At 36.5% G+C, this 15,655-nt stretch overlaps 1 protein-coding gene across 1 annotated transcript in view; it reads left to right on the plus strand.

Moving 5' to 3' along the window:
- Window positions 1-15,655, plus strand: part of PGM5 (phosphoglucomutase 5) — a 64,268-nt gene that overhangs the window by 12,516 nt on the left and 36,097 nt on the right. Inside the window, exons 2-6 of the mRNA XM_032214596.1 lie at window positions 6,677-6,839; window positions 7,960-8,106; window positions 9,502-9,627; window positions 12,712-12,902; window positions 14,204-14,358. Of these exons, the coding sequence (XP_032070487.1) occupies window positions 6,677-6,839; window positions 7,960-8,106; window positions 9,502-9,627; window positions 12,712-12,902; window positions 14,204-14,358 (782 nt within the window). The remainder of the gene's footprint in view (window positions 1-6,676; window positions 6,840-7,959; window positions 8,107-9,501; window positions 9,628-12,711; window positions 12,903-14,203; window positions 14,359-15,655) is intronic.

Raw genomic sequence — 15,655 nt, forward strand, 5'->3', positions numbered from 1 at the left:
CCATGCCTGGAGGCTGTCAGGGACTGGATGGGAGCGAACAAGCTTGCACTCAATCCAGACAAGACCGAGTGGCTATTAATGCTACCTCCCAAGGTTAATCCAGACATTCCATCTCTTAGCCTGGGGGGTGAAATTATACACCCCTCAGAGAGGGCCCGCAATTTGGGTGTCCTCCTGGACCCACAGCTGACGTTAGAGCACCATTGGTCAGCTGTGACCAGGGGGGCTTTCGCCCAGGTTCACCTGGTGCACCAGTTGCGGCCCTACCTGGACCGGGAGGCACTTCGAATAGTCACTCATGCCCTTGTCACCTCAAGACTGGATTACTGTAACGCGCTCTACATGGGGCTGCCCCTGAAGAGTGTTTGAAGACTACAGTTGGTCCAGAACGCAGCCGCGCGAGCGATATGGAGTGCATCTAGATACACCCATATTACACCAATCCTCCGCGAGCTGCACTGGCTTCCTATTGGTCTCCGGACGCGCTTCAAGGTGCTAGTCATTACTTTTAAAGCCCTTAATGGTTTAGGACCTGGCTACCTGAGAGACCGCCTCCTGCCACTTACCTCCCAATGACCAACAAGATCACACAGGTTGGGCCTCCTCCAGGTGCTGTCAGCCAGACAATGCCGGCTGGCGACTCCCCGAGGGAGGGCCTTCTCTGTTGCTGCGCCGGCCCTGTGGAATGATCTACCTGCAGAGATCCGGACCCTTACCACTCTCCTGGCCTTCCATAAAGCTGTCAAGACCTGGCTGTTCTGGCAGGCCTGGGGCTGTTGATTGATATCCAGCCCCGCTTAGATGGAATGGGTGACATGAATTTTAATACTGTATTTTTATTTTTTTTATCTCTATTTTTTAAAATTAAATGTTTCTTGTCTGTTTTGAGCCGCCCAGAGTCCCTATGGGAGTGGGCGGCATACAAATTCTAATAAACTTGAAACTTGAAACTTTTAAAAGATCTACTAATCTGGCCTTCTCGTGCAGACTTCTAGAGATTTGAAAATGTTTGTATCAGAGAAAGAGTTTTTTCCCTGTTCTCTGGTTAGAGTTAGAATCTCGGCCAAAGTAAAAGAATGTTCTGTTAATCATCCCAATCCATTTCCTTATCCATTTCAATTCCATTTAAACGGTAGCAGAGGTGATGGCAGCCTCATTAAGACAAGAAATACAATTTCCTTCCTTCCTTAAATTGCTAGTAATGGAAGCCCCAATGGAATTTTGCTTCTCGGTTCCGTCGAGCTGGAATAGTTCCACATTTTCTACTAAGTAAATTCTAAAAGGGAAAATTTGGAAGAACAAGGTGACTTAAAGGGAATTTGGAAAACCTCAGATGTTTCTAATAAGGTAGAAATAACAAATCTTATTTGCGAAGCTTGCTGCTAAGTCATAAGGGGCTTATCCCTCACTAAAACCTATAAATATTTATTGTTACATTAATACCATCTTTTAAAAAAGAAATATGGTTGTTTTTAGTTTAGCTCTTTCCCAAGGAGATGAATGATTTTCATTTTATGCATGACCATTTAAGCAAGGGGGGGGGGAATGAATACACTTTACAGAGAAAAGAATCTGGAGCCGTGCTTGCTTTGTATTTCATTTCAAAATATTCATACAGTTTATTATGGTTTCTCAGCACTTCCTTAACCCATTTCAGCTTGATTATGGTAGTCTTCCTCAATCTGGTGTCCCCACCGTAGTCCTATATATACTACAGATGTTCCTCAACTTACGTTCACTAGTAGAATCAAAGTTTCCATTGCTAATCAAGGTTAAAGGGGAGTTGTAAACAATTTTGCAACGTTTATGCACAGTTGTTAAGTGAATGAGGGTAATTAAGTGAATCCAGCTTTTTCCATTGACTGCTTGTCAGAAACCAGCTGGGAAGGCCACAAATGGTGATCACATGACCTCATGGTGCTGCAGCAGTCGCAAATACATGCTGGTTGCCAAGTACCAAATTCTGATCACATGACCATGAAGATGCTAGGATGGTCATAAGCAAGGGTGAAATTCAGCAGGTTCTGACAGGTTCTGAAGAACCAGTAGTGGAAATTTTGAGTAATTCGGAGAACCGGCATATACCACCTCTGGCTGGCCCCAGAGTGGGGAGGGATTGGAGATTTTGCAGTATCCTTCCACCTAGGCATGGCCCACAGGACCAATAGTAAAAAAAATTGAATTTCACCACTGGTCATAAGTGCAAGGACTGGTCATAACTCATGTTTTCCAGTGTTGTTGTAACGTTGAACGTTTGCTAAACAAATGTTTGAAAGTCAAAGACTAACTGTGTATATATATATATGTGTGTGTGTGTGTGTGCACACACACAAACACACATGCTATTCATATCCTCAGCCATCCCTCCTTGCATTTGAAATTGTGCTTCAACACATTTGAGAGGCATCAGGCTTTGAAAAACAATCTACCCAATAAGTGATACATTTATTCTCAATTAAATATAAATGTTTCTACCTAATTATTTTTCTTTCTTTTATTTTTATGTTTCTTATCGGTAATCACTTGAAAACCTCCTGTTCTTATCCAGTATATTAAGACTGTTTGACTGGTCCTTTTTTCTGAGTGAGCTTGAAAACAATCTATTTACGTTGCATTCTGGTAATTTTTTAAAAGAAGGAAAGAGAGAGGAGGTGCGGGAAAAATTGCCTTTTTGCTTTTGGAGTTTCTGCCATTGGTGATGACCTTACTTTCCCTAATATTTTTGGTATAATATTTTCCGAAGAATTTTGAAGCCCTTTTTCATCTAACAATTTTGTGAGGTACAGTAGATGAACATTTATGCAAAATCACTCAGTGAGGTTAATGTCTAAATGAAAGTTTTTATAGCCTGGATTTATTGATGAATTTTAGGTAACATGGTTCAGTGTTTTGTCATGCTACATGAAGGAAATGCACCACAATTTCTCTCATAAACCTCTTTTGAATTTCTAATTGATGAGCGGCTCCTTTCTATATTTTTTGGTGGATAAAATATTACATAAGCACAGAGATGAGCATCACCTGTCTTCCTTCAAAAAAACGTACTCAGTTTGTACCCAACTAACATCAATTTAAAATTAATTATAGGCACCCCATCTTCATACACATTTGGATATGTAGAGAGAATAAAGTTCACTCTTCTTTTTCAGCTGTAGAGCTGGGAGGAAGCCTCAGGCTCACATCACTCATCAAAATCTGCTAAGTTCTCACTATGTTAAGGGCACTAAGCCACATTCTTGAACTCCATATACGGCAATGCTGTTGTTTTGCATACCATACGAAGACTGGTATCATGACAAAATTATTATCTCGGAAGACTTGATTACATACCAACTAGGGGCAAAAAGAATCCAGGAGCTGGCTTTGGAAATCAGGGAGAGTTGTAAGCCGAATTTCTTAGCTGGTTTGATATTCAATATAGTAGATTACTTGGATTTTAGTAACTGAAAAAGAAAATCCATGGTGGTCTCTTCAATATGAAAACGTGTTCTATTCTTCAATAATCTCCCAATAATATACTTTCCTCTTTCAAAAAATAAATGATTTAAATTTAAGTTTCTCAATTTTCAGACTGCTAGGCAGTTCTGTTTTAAAGTTGATCCTTGGAATGGATCAAATCAGAAAATATTTTTTGTTGAAGAACAAACAGGCTTTACAGGTGGACGTTCAGTATTAGATCACTTTCTTATTTTGCAACGTCTACAATAAATGAAAATATACTTTTAAGTCCAATCCACACAATATGCAATTTTATCAATTTCAGAATCACTTTTGTACTTATTGCTACACATAGTGCAAACTTAAAAAATAAAGGATGCCTGAATTTTCTTGTATAACACTTTATGAGAACTCTAATTTAAAAATTAGGTGGATGATGTGCTATTATCTTAAATGCCAGTTGGTCTAAAGCAAACTTTATATACTTTAGTTGCATATTGAAATATAGATGCACGCAACATTAATTATGAAAACCTAAGATATTGGTATATGCATATACAGAATATAATATAATAGTAATAAAAAATAACATAATATACGTTTTATATAGTTACACACTCATATATTTGCTAAGCGCCCTAAAATTCATGCTTACCCAATTTAAGAAGTTTAGACCTTCACATATATGGAATAATATTTCATGCATGGCACACTTGAAGTATGTTGTCTCTAGCAACAAAAATCAGCAATAACTCTGCAATCCTTGTATTACTCCAGCAATGCATTATTCACTCCTATTTTTAGGTAGTATGCAACACCACCACTTTTGTTCTGAGCCCAGTTGGGACCATATAGGTCCTTCATTCCCTTTAGAGAGGATGAAAAATAAAACTTTAAATATATTACAGATCCTTTGATGGGTTTATGTTCCCAACATGGACTTAAATCAAGAGGCTGTTGTGAGCAAAATTGAAGCTAATATTTGGCCATGTATCTTTTTTACTGGTTGAAATTACATTTTTTTCCCCACATTTTACATCAAGGAATTGATGCCTCTGATTTTCGATTTTGACTTTAAGTTATTACTTGGTTTCATCTACGAAAGTGCACATGAAAGCGAAGTGCCGTGGTTTCTCCCTTAAAGCAATCCTGAGATATGGAGTGACAGTCTTTAAACAGTGTGCCAAGGAACTGACTCTCAAAGATGTTTTCCATTTTCAAGCCAACTAAATACTTAAGTCAAATATGGTTCCTAAAGTCAGAAGAGCTTTAACGTGACAAGAGTTATTGCTCTTCCAACAGTTGTTCTCCAGCGTAAAATTTGGAGTATCCTATTTGAACAAAAACTTTGTCCCTATGATGAAAGAGACCTTGACCTATTAACCCACATTTTATTATATTTATAATTATTATTGCTCTCATGGTAAAGATGCCTAGCTGAAGCTAATAATACCACATTCAAACAGACTTCCAATTCACCTAGCTCTATTTTATTTACAATTGTTATTATCTCATCACTGTAATTTTATTTCTTTTAACAAGGTTTTACTATTTATTAAGTTAGCACACTTCAACCAATTTCAATATAATTATTGGGTTTTACTGCATTTTTATTTCCCGTCTCACAATTCTTTTCCTTCTGCTTTTGAGCTGGTCTTTAATTGTAATAAAGTACTTCTACTAACTTCTGCTCTTATCAATTTATATTATAGTTCCAAATGGGAAATAGGTTATTTGCCTCTGAAGTTACTCCTATATTAAACTCAAATAATATTAGAATAACACTATGGAAGTACAGAAAGCCAATTTCATGTATTCAGGAAGGCATCAGGCTAAAAATCATGAGACTGTGAGTTCTAGTCCTACCTTAGGCATAAAGCTGGCTGGATGACTATGGGCCAGTCAGCCTCTGTCAGCTCTAGGAAGGAGGCAATGGCAAACCACTTCTGAAAAACCTTGCCAAAAAAGTGCAGGGGCTTGTCCAGGGGGTCTCTGAAAATTGGACACAATTAAAAGGGGAAAAATATGGTTCAATTAATGGCTGCTTGTTATGTTAAAGAGAGTAAGCAAATTATTAGTAACTGCATACCCAAAATTATGTCATTCTGTAAGAATGGAATGGGCTTACCGTACTTCTTGATTCACACTAATTTTGGCAAGTACAACACAGCAAGCCAAAGTGTTCGGAAATGCACTGTATTCTTGGCCTTTATTTTTAACACAGAAATCTGACTCTGGGGAAAGCTACAGGTCCTAGCTATCAATCATTCTTTGATCCTGCTAAAGGCTCCCATGAATGACAGTTGCTGTCTTTTCTCATGCCTATTAAAGGTCTAAGTGTACAGTTGAATCCACATGTTTCAGATTCCTGCATATTGATGAAGCCTAGTTGATTTCTAATGACTTCCATTGACAAAATTACAGCTTTGATTCTCAAGTGAGACTGATTCTTTTTTTCCCAAAGTTTCGTGAAGTTATACCACTGTCTTTATTAAGATAACTTCTTTTTAGTAGAGACAAATTCTTAGACAGCAATCTATATTGTATAATATTTCTGTATTATGTGTGACATAATTCATGTGGATTATGGATATAGGTTATAATGAAAGGTTTCTCATATTTCTATAAGTTAATTTTGTTTATTAGATTTTCATTTATGGCACCATTTGATGGCATGTAGAGTTTTCGGCCACTGGCTGTAATCTTGCTGTAGACTAAGATATAATGGAGCAAGAAGGCAGGTGAACACTATAAAATAGAAGCAGATGTACACAAGGGTGGGCTTCAAAAATTTCAGCAACGGGTTCCCTGCCAGTTGTTGGGTGGGAGTGGCCTTGTTTGGCCTAGTTGGCCTCCTGCACCATGGCGGAGGGTGTGTTTTATCTTCCCCAGGCTCCAGAGGCTTTCCTCAAGCCAGGGGTGGGATTTGAAGGTTCTCCGAACTAGCCATAACATTAGCTACGGGTGAACCTGTAGCAACCCACCCCTGGATGTACATCAGGAATTCATGGATAAAATCTACTTGTATGTGTTCTTTATTCATCAGTACAATCAGAGTTGAAAATCCTTGCTATTTTATTGTGATCAATGACTCAAAATATTTGCTGTGCAGCTTGGATGTCAACCAGTATGATTATGTTTGGAACTAAGCTCTCCCCTTTTAATAATAGAGATCATCTTTAATCAATGCATCACGTACCATCAACCATATCTGGCATTGTTTTTTTCTGGCATTTAGATTGGAAGATTGATTATTGGGCAGAATGGCATTTTATCCACTCCTGCTGTGTCCTGCATTATCAGAAAGGTCAAAGCTGCTGGCGGGATTATTCTCACAGCTAGTCACTGTCCTGGAGGACCTGGAGGAGAATTTGGAGTAAAGTTTAACATTGCCAATGGAGGTAAGAGTTGTTGTGATGCAACTTATTACAAACTCTGATTTGTTTTTGTTTTTAGAAAAAAACTAAGGTCCGAAAAGACATTTGCCTATTACATTGCCTATTGCCTCTTACTTTCCCCATCTATAATCATATAAAAAATAAAAAATAATGTCTGTCTATATCTGTCTAACCAGCCAACCAGCCAGCTATCTATCTTAATACATCTTAGATTTAAATACAGAATATTTAAATATTGAAAAGGCTTGTAGACTTTTCCAACTATTAGTTTTTTTGCGGAACTGAAATCTTTGAATAGACATGTTTTCATCTCTCTTGGTTCCAGGCATAAGATCAGTGACAAGAAGTCTGTCTGATGTAGTAGCCACAGACACCTCTGCTGACATCGCCACATCATCCTGTCCAATTAGATTTCTGAAATATTATTTAGAATATCTAAAATATTATTTTAATTATAAATAAATAGGAATCTGATTTATTACTGCAGCTCCATTTGGAAATGTACCCATCTTCTCTTCTTAAGGTTAATAGAAGATAACTGGCAGAATGCATCCTGTATGGGGAAAAAACAGAGTGACAAGGAATATTCTCACCATTTTTTCCTATGGTAAACTAAATATGCTACTCTCCACATAGAACAGTGTAGCGATTTTGTGAGAACATTGCAAGCTCTCAAAATTCTAATATCCCATTGGTTACAAAATTTTATACATATTGCCAACTTAGACTTATACATCGTTTCACGGTACTTTAGAGACCTTTCTAAGCAGTTTACAAAGTTACCCCCAACAATCTGGGTCAAATAAATAAAAATAAATAATTGAACTAGATTTAAAAAAAATCCTACTAATTAATATTTGCTGAGACATTAAACCCAAGAAGTTTAATTTGATTTTTCAGAAGATCCAACGTCAGACATGCAGCTCAGTTTTAATCTGAAGATTTCAGAGACCATAAAAAGCTCTAATAAAAATGCATGCACTACTAAAATACTATGTTAATTTAAACTATTGTGTATCTTGTAATAATATATAAAATGTATTTCGTATTTAAGAGCATTTAATCTCTGTTTTGTGGTGATATTCAAGAATTGATACAGCTTATGTTTGTCTTATATTTTCAGGTCCAGCTCCAGATGTTGTTTCTGATAAAATTTATCAGATCAGCAAAACCCTTGAAGAATATGCCATTTGCCCTGATTTGAGAATTGATTTGTCTCGGTTGGGAAGACAGGAGTTTGATCTGGAGAATAAATTCAAGCCTTTCCGGGGTATTGAATTCTTTTCCATAGTGTGAAAAGTTAGTCCTTTAAAAAGTTATTGGCATGGTAGTATTTTAGAACGGAAATAGGAAATCCACAATGGGAATGTGTCTTTTCCCTTGTTACCCAACTGTTTAAGTTTCACATAAATTTTAGTACTATAAAGGGAATACTATATTGATAATAATCTTATTCTGGCTGTGACTAAAATTCAAACCAATATCTAATTTTCTGTTCCCCTGATTCTTGTTAGCTTAGCATTCCCATTCTAGATATTTTTCTTCAGGCATTTTACTTCTAAACTTAAAGCACAAGTTGAAATTTCAGTTTCTCATTCTACAGCCTTTGTATTACATTACTAAATTGATTATGGATTTTTGTGGTCATTGTGTTACTAAGCCACATAGTCATTTTATAGAGGTTTTTTTAATACATGGTTTTATTCTAGACTTTTGGATAACTTGTTGATATTCTGTTTTATTCCATTGCATGCCCACAATTCTGGAAGCAATACAGTGAGTTTTAGAACTTATAACTTTATCTTTGCTTCTGCCTTTATCGGTCCGACATGATTAGTACTGCCCTGAGCCCCTGTCTGAGGGAGATAGGCAGTTAAGAAATAAGAAATATAAATAAATAAAGTAAGCATGTCCTAAGTTATTCTCTTGCTTATTCATAGAATATCCAAAAAGCTAACAGTAGTAGAATATTCATAGTTGACAGGATCAGGTAGAAATTATTGCTGAGCAAAAACATTCAGTGGACATTTTGTGAAGTAACCCTTTAAGTAGAAAAAAGGTAACCGTCTGAGGTATAGTAAAGCATTGAGGACAGAGATGATATTCAGCCGGCTCTCTCCAGTTTGTGCGAATCGGTAGCCGTGGCTGTGGAAGGCTCCGCCCACCCACCCCGATGTAATGCACGAGCACTGCGCATGCACAGAAGGTGGTGTGCATGCACAGATGCAGCATGTGCGAGCGAAGCAAGTGTGCACATGTGCTCACATTTACGAAGCAGTAGGGAAGGTAAGTGAATCCCACTGCTGATTGAGGGACTGTATTCTTGAAAGTGAAACACTACAAGGACCTTTCTAGGTTGCCTGAATATGCATGTACGTGTACATGAACAGAATATACTTCTGCCAATTCTGCTGCTGAAGTTTTAAGCAACTTTGCCCTTACGAATGGTTCAGGCAACCCTGACAAGAATTCTACTACTTTGAATTGCCAAATTGAGAGGTGATCTTTGATAAAGGTGCTGGGTTAGTTCCCAAAGCATTTATGGCGAAGATTTTCACTTAACTCAGTGATAAAAGTTTTTGTAGTAATAATTTTCATTTGTTGTGTACTTACAACTAAGCACGCTCTCCTGACTTACATCCTTTGTTTGATCTTTTGTGCACAGTTGAGATAGTGGACTCTGTGGAGGTTTACCTTAATCTTCTGAGGACCATCTTTGATTTCAGTTCTATTAGAGGCTTGCTAACAGGGCCAAATCAACTTAAGATCAGAATTGATGCCATGAACGGAGGTAAAGAGCACCATTTTTAATGCAGTATGTAAACTACTGATTTTTTAAAATGCCGAAAATAAGATTTAAAACTCGTACAATAATTATTATTGCTTTATACCAGGCTATCATTCTAAATACATTTGCTAGCGAGTCATCCTTAATGAATGCAGAGAATGCACATGATTTTGCTGTTAAGTATAATATTCAAAATGTCTGCCCGATCTCATGTTCTTAAGGGAGTTATGTATAAGGTGAGAGTGGGACAGAGTCAGAGAGATGCCTTAAATTTCCTACTGACTTAATTTTGGAGATGAGAGTGAAAGGGAAAAACCCCATTCTTCAGCTGAAAACTAAAATATTACCATATTTTTGAAGTATAAGACGCACCCCTTTCCCTCAAAAAAGAGGCTGAAAATCTGAGTGCATCTTATACACTGAATACAGCATTTTTTGCCTCCTGAAACCCCGCCCCTTCACCAAAATGGCCGTGCATAGCTTGCAGGAAGCTTTCAGAGAGCTCTCTGGGGGTTGGGGAGGGCAGAAATGAGCAAAAAACAGTCTGGTTTTTGCTCAATTCCCCCCCCCCCCGAACCCCCAGAAGCACTCTATAAGCTTCCTAATGCCTTTTTTTGACAAAAAAACAGGGCTGTTTTCATGGAAAAACAGGCCGTTTTTTGCTCATTTCCCCCTCCCCAAGCCTTCTAAAGGTATTCATGCCCTTTTTTTGAAGAAGAAAAAAACGGGTCCATTTTGGCGAAAAAGGGCTGTTTTGGGGAGGTTTGCAGAGTGCAAAGGTTTTTTTTTAATTTGCCTCTTCAAAACCTTGGTGCATCTTATATTCAGGTGGGTCTTCTACTCCAAAAATATGGTAATTGGCTCTGGGAAAAAGCAGTTTTTGAATGTACAGGACACTTTTTGTTTAAATTAACTTCAGTTAAAAGTATTTATAGCATTGTTCTTTTTGAATTGAAAGGACATCATTCATATGTATGTATGTATGTATGTATGTATGTATGTATGTATGTATATGTATATATATATGTATATGTGTATGATTGATCTTACACGGGAAAAGACCCGAATACAACAAGACCAGCATACCTACACCCGTGAAAATCTACGAAAACATATACATACATACATACATACATACATACATACATACATGGGTTATATGTTGAAGAATTCGTAGAAACCGAAGTTCTTCAAATGTGGCAAAAATAACTGGGACAAAGATGACAGATAAAAAAAATATGTGATTATATTTTTGTAAGTGTATATATTTTTGCCCACAAACGGGTTTCTTCAGTTTATTAAAACCTTCAATAATAGTTAATTAATAATAATTAATTACTATCATCTTTAGAAAAGTTAAATATGGCAAGAGTGTTTATGCCACAAATAAATTGTTGAAATGCATCTTTCTATGACATTCCTATACGCAAAGTGATATCGCATTTCAACCACTGCCTGTTTTCCATTTGTATTTTTTTAAAAATGCTATTAAATTTTTCTTCTCCCACAAACCGCAGATACTATAATTCAGTTTTGATATATGACCTCATACCAGCTATTTCCCTCAACAATTGGCTAAGGAGATATTTTCAAAGAGCCACAAAATTCTTTGCAGAAGTGAAGAAAATCTGTCTCTTCCTTTAATTATGTCTGATGTTGATGTTTAAGTAGAACAACATTCTTTTTTTAAAAGCAGTTTCCTTTCATTTCCTGAGGCCATTCTTTCTACTGCTCATATATAAAACTCTTTCAGTGTCCAAAATGTCCACTAGTAGAATATTTGACTTGTATCTGGTATTATACAGCTATTTCTTAAGCACTCTCATGGGTTCCCCCCCCCCAATAAAGTTTGTTATTTATTAATATATACCAGGTGTTATATGTTGCTGCCCTGTGTTCTCATGCCTTTTATAAAATAGCTGGACTTTCACTTAGGAATTTCCAGAATACAAATTAATCCAGAATCAAACTGCCTTTAAATTAATCACCACACTAATACGTTTGGTTTTGATACCAGCTTTTTATTGTACAAATGACATAAGCAGCTGAACTGCCAATTTAGATATTCTACAGGTAGTCCTCAACTTATACAACCAAGTCAAAAATTTGTTGCTAAGCAAGGCAATTGTTAAGTGACTTTTGCCCCATTTTACAACTTTTTTTGCCAGGATTGTTAAGCAGAATCTTGATGTCGTTAAATGACACTGGCTTTCTCCATTGACTTTGCTTGTCGGAACCCAGCTGAAAAAGTTACAAGTGATGATCACATGAATTCCAGGACAGTGTAACTGTCATAAATAAATACTTGCCAAGTGCCCAAATTTTAATCATGTGTGACAGTTGTAATTGTGAAAACTGGTCCTAAGTCACTTTTTTCAGTACCATCACTAAATGAACGATTGTAAGTTGACGACTATCTGTACTTCTATAGCAGCATAAAGAACAAAATAAGTGCAATAAATGACTGAAACCTCATACATTTGTTTCACTTTCCCAAAGTGCCCTAAAACTGAACCAGACACTCAGTGAAATTTCTGCATTCCTTCTGCAGTAGTTGTAGGAGGAAAAAAAAAGAGGTGCATTCCATGTGCTTAATGCTGAACCTCTTCTATTTTTATTGATTTATTGATTATAGTTTGGATTTACTATTGTTTTTACTTTCATTTGTTTCCTAAATTATTTGGTAATAAACAGATCTTTCATAGCCTTCATATTTTTAAAGGAGATTACCTTGGTCACTGCATATAAATACAGAGGCAATTTTTGTAGAGAATTGCAGGTTACCTTGTTTAACAGAGATTGATGTAATACCCTGTTTAATGTCTACAGAGATTCTCAATCATCCAGGTTATAGTTGTCCCAAAAGTGTTTTTTCCAAGAGGCAACTGGACTTTCTGGTTTCTTGCATGAGAAGTGAAATATCTTCAAAAAAAAAAAAACCCAAGAAAGTTCAGTTGCCTCTAGAAAAAGCACCTTTGGGACCCTCTTTAATGAAAATCGATTCCATTCTTTTAAATGCATGAAGGTGTTCATTCTGAATATTTATTTGAAAATGGTCTTTAAATTGGAGGCAAATCCCTTTTGCAGTGATGGGTCCCTATGTCCGGAGAATCCTGTGTGAGGAATTGGGAGCTCCTGCTAATTCTGCAGTTGATTGTGTCCCTCTGGAAGATTTTGGTGGCCAGTACCCTGATCCAAACTTAACATATGCCACTTCCTTGTTGGAAGCAATGAAAGGAGGAGAGTATGGATTTGGAGCTGCATTTGATGCTGATGGGGTAGGTTTGGGGAAACTAACTTCATAGCTGAAAGTGACCTAACAACAAAGTGAACTAACAACAAAAAGATTTCTATCTTTCACATAGCTATTAGGCTTTCATTTAAGCACAGAAGAAATTAACAATTTAGTTGATCAGTTATGCACTTCCCTCACTATTATGAACAATTCAGTAGCTCAACGTTGTTCAGTGCTAAAATATTTAAAGTTCCAAAATATATCGTTTAGTTTCTTACATGGGATCAATTGTAGATTTTTCAAGTTCATAACATGTATTGGAATGTACATTTCAAGTTCGTAATGTATCTCATGGATTTTCCAGACAAACATGCATCTTTTTGATAGTATTAGAAATGCTTGGCAGTTAGAATTGGAAAACTGATTGAAGTGTCAGGTAAATAAATTGTGTATACAGCTGAACCTAGCCATGGGACCTCCATCCCACCTCACTTCTGGGTTTTTTTTTTTTTTTTCATTTTGCATTATTCATAGTTACTACCAAAATAATCTCCAGTTCTTGGTAAAACAATGAAACGTTTTTTTCCTGATTTAATCAGTGTAAATGATACTTTGGAGTCACATTTTTAACTCCTTTGTTTAGGACATGAAGCACTTTCTACCAAGTATTGTGTGACCATTTTAGCAAATGTAATGCTGGACTTGATATTTCCAGTTAAATTCAATTCTTTATCTCTTTCTAACTTTTAGTTGTTTATCCTTCATTTGCTGAAAAGATTGTTGGAGAACAATTCCTGCCTAATAATGAAAGATTTATAGAGCATAATTATTGGAAATCTTCACAGTTCAATTAAAGAAAACAGTTGATAACATTATGCTTTGTTATAAGATACAAATAAGAATTAAAAGTTCAAAATTGATTTTGCAGTTCCCAATGAAGGAGGACTGATAAAAGATATCTCCTTCCTCCTTCTGTCCTCCCTCCTCCTTTCTTCCGTCCTTCCTTTTTAATAAAGCTTAATGTAAGGGGGAAATGTTACTATTCTTTAAGAGAGTGTGTTTCCAGGAAAAAAGAATATGAAACTTTGGAATCACAAGCTATTTTTTTTTCATAATTTATTCAACTAAATTAAACTGCTCCATGGGGTTTAGATCAAGCCATGTAGCTGAGTACTACCATATGAAACAGACTAAAGCCAAATAGCAATTTTGGGTTTCCCTCTTGCTAGAGTGCAAATTGAAAAAAGGGACAATCCAGCTCTTTTTGCACAAGCACTTCAGATGTTCTTCTTTACTGATTCATTTCCCCTTTCCCTACTCAATATATTTTATTTTCTCTTTCAGGATCGTTACATGATTCTGGGTCAAAATGGATTTTTTGTTAACCCTTCTGATTCCCTGGCCATTATTGCAGCAAATCTCCATTGCATTCCATATTTTCATCAAATGGCTGTGAGAGGGTTTGGTAGGAGTATGCCTACCAGCACTGCCTTGGACAGGTAGGAGACAAATTTCACTGGTATCATTATATCTTGACCTGCATAAGGAATTTACTGCTGTATTCAACTCCCAATTCCTTGGTTGCAGTTCAGAAATTCTGCAACTAAATTTCATCAGCAAACCACCAAGAAATGGTTTTTCTCCTGTTTTATTTTCCGCTAGTTTAGGGCACTCATAAAACAGTTGTCTAAACGCAACCAAAATATAGCAAAATATTTTTTTCCAATCTATGGTATGTCTCAAAATAGCCCCATTCATTTAGGGTGGGATGTTACTGGCTTGCTAGATGTTTTTATTTTTTCAGATATGTATCTCTGAAATTCAGCTTCAGCTTCTCACACTATTAAGTTTTCTGATCAGGACTGCTAGGTGTTATATTTCATCATGATATGTGGAGGACCACAAATTGACCATTTCTGAGTTAAGTATAGAGTTAATTACAGAGACACTGACCTCATGAACCAGAATAATCTCTATTAAACCCTTGTGTATTTCAGAAAATATTTTCCAGAGGAGCTATATAATTCAAAGCTATTGTTGTTGTGTAGTGCATGTGTGTGCACTTCCACATAATAGAAAGTAGAAGCTATGAGCAAAACATCTTTGTTTCAGGAAAATTGCTACCAAATTACAAATCTTTGTTTAAATGCTTGAATTTTCTAGCTGTTTTCCCCCATCACTCACTCTTCCTGATTTGAAGAGAATGATGTTTCAAATACTGATTACTGCTTTTGATACTTTAATTTAAAAAAAATATTAATACCAGTAATTAATATAAATGAAATAAAATTGAATTTAGTGTGTGACTTTGAATTGTTGACTACAGATAGCCCTCGACCTACAACCACATTTGAGCCCAAATTTTCTGTTATTAAGCAAGACATTTGTTAACTGAGTTTTGCCCCACTTTACGACCATTCTTGTCACAGTTGTTCAGTGAATCACTGTAGTTGTTAAGTTAGTAATACTGTTTTTAAGTGAAATTGGCTTCCCCATTGACTTTGCTTGTCCAAAGGTCACAGAAGGGGATCCCATGACCCTGGGACACTGCAACCGTCATAAATGTGAGTTAGTTGCCAAATATCTTAATTTTAATCATGTGGTCATGGGGATGTTGCAATAGTCATGTGAAAAATGGTCGTAGGTCACTTTTTCACTTTGTAACTTTGAACGTTAACTAAATGAACTGCTGTAAATTGAGGACTACCTGTACCTTTTTGGAATGCAGTCCTTGACAGATCATTCAAAGGCCAAGCATAGCTCTCAGCTGGAAAAATATTGTCACTTCTGGCCAAG

The sequence above is a fragment of the Thamnophis elegans genome, chromosome 3 (genome assembly GCF_009769535.1).
Source record: "Thamnophis elegans isolate rThaEle1 chromosome 3, rThaEle1.pri, whole genome shotgun sequence".
Taxonomy (NCBI): Eukaryota; Metazoa; Chordata; class Lepidosauria; order Squamata; family Colubridae; genus Thamnophis; species Thamnophis elegans.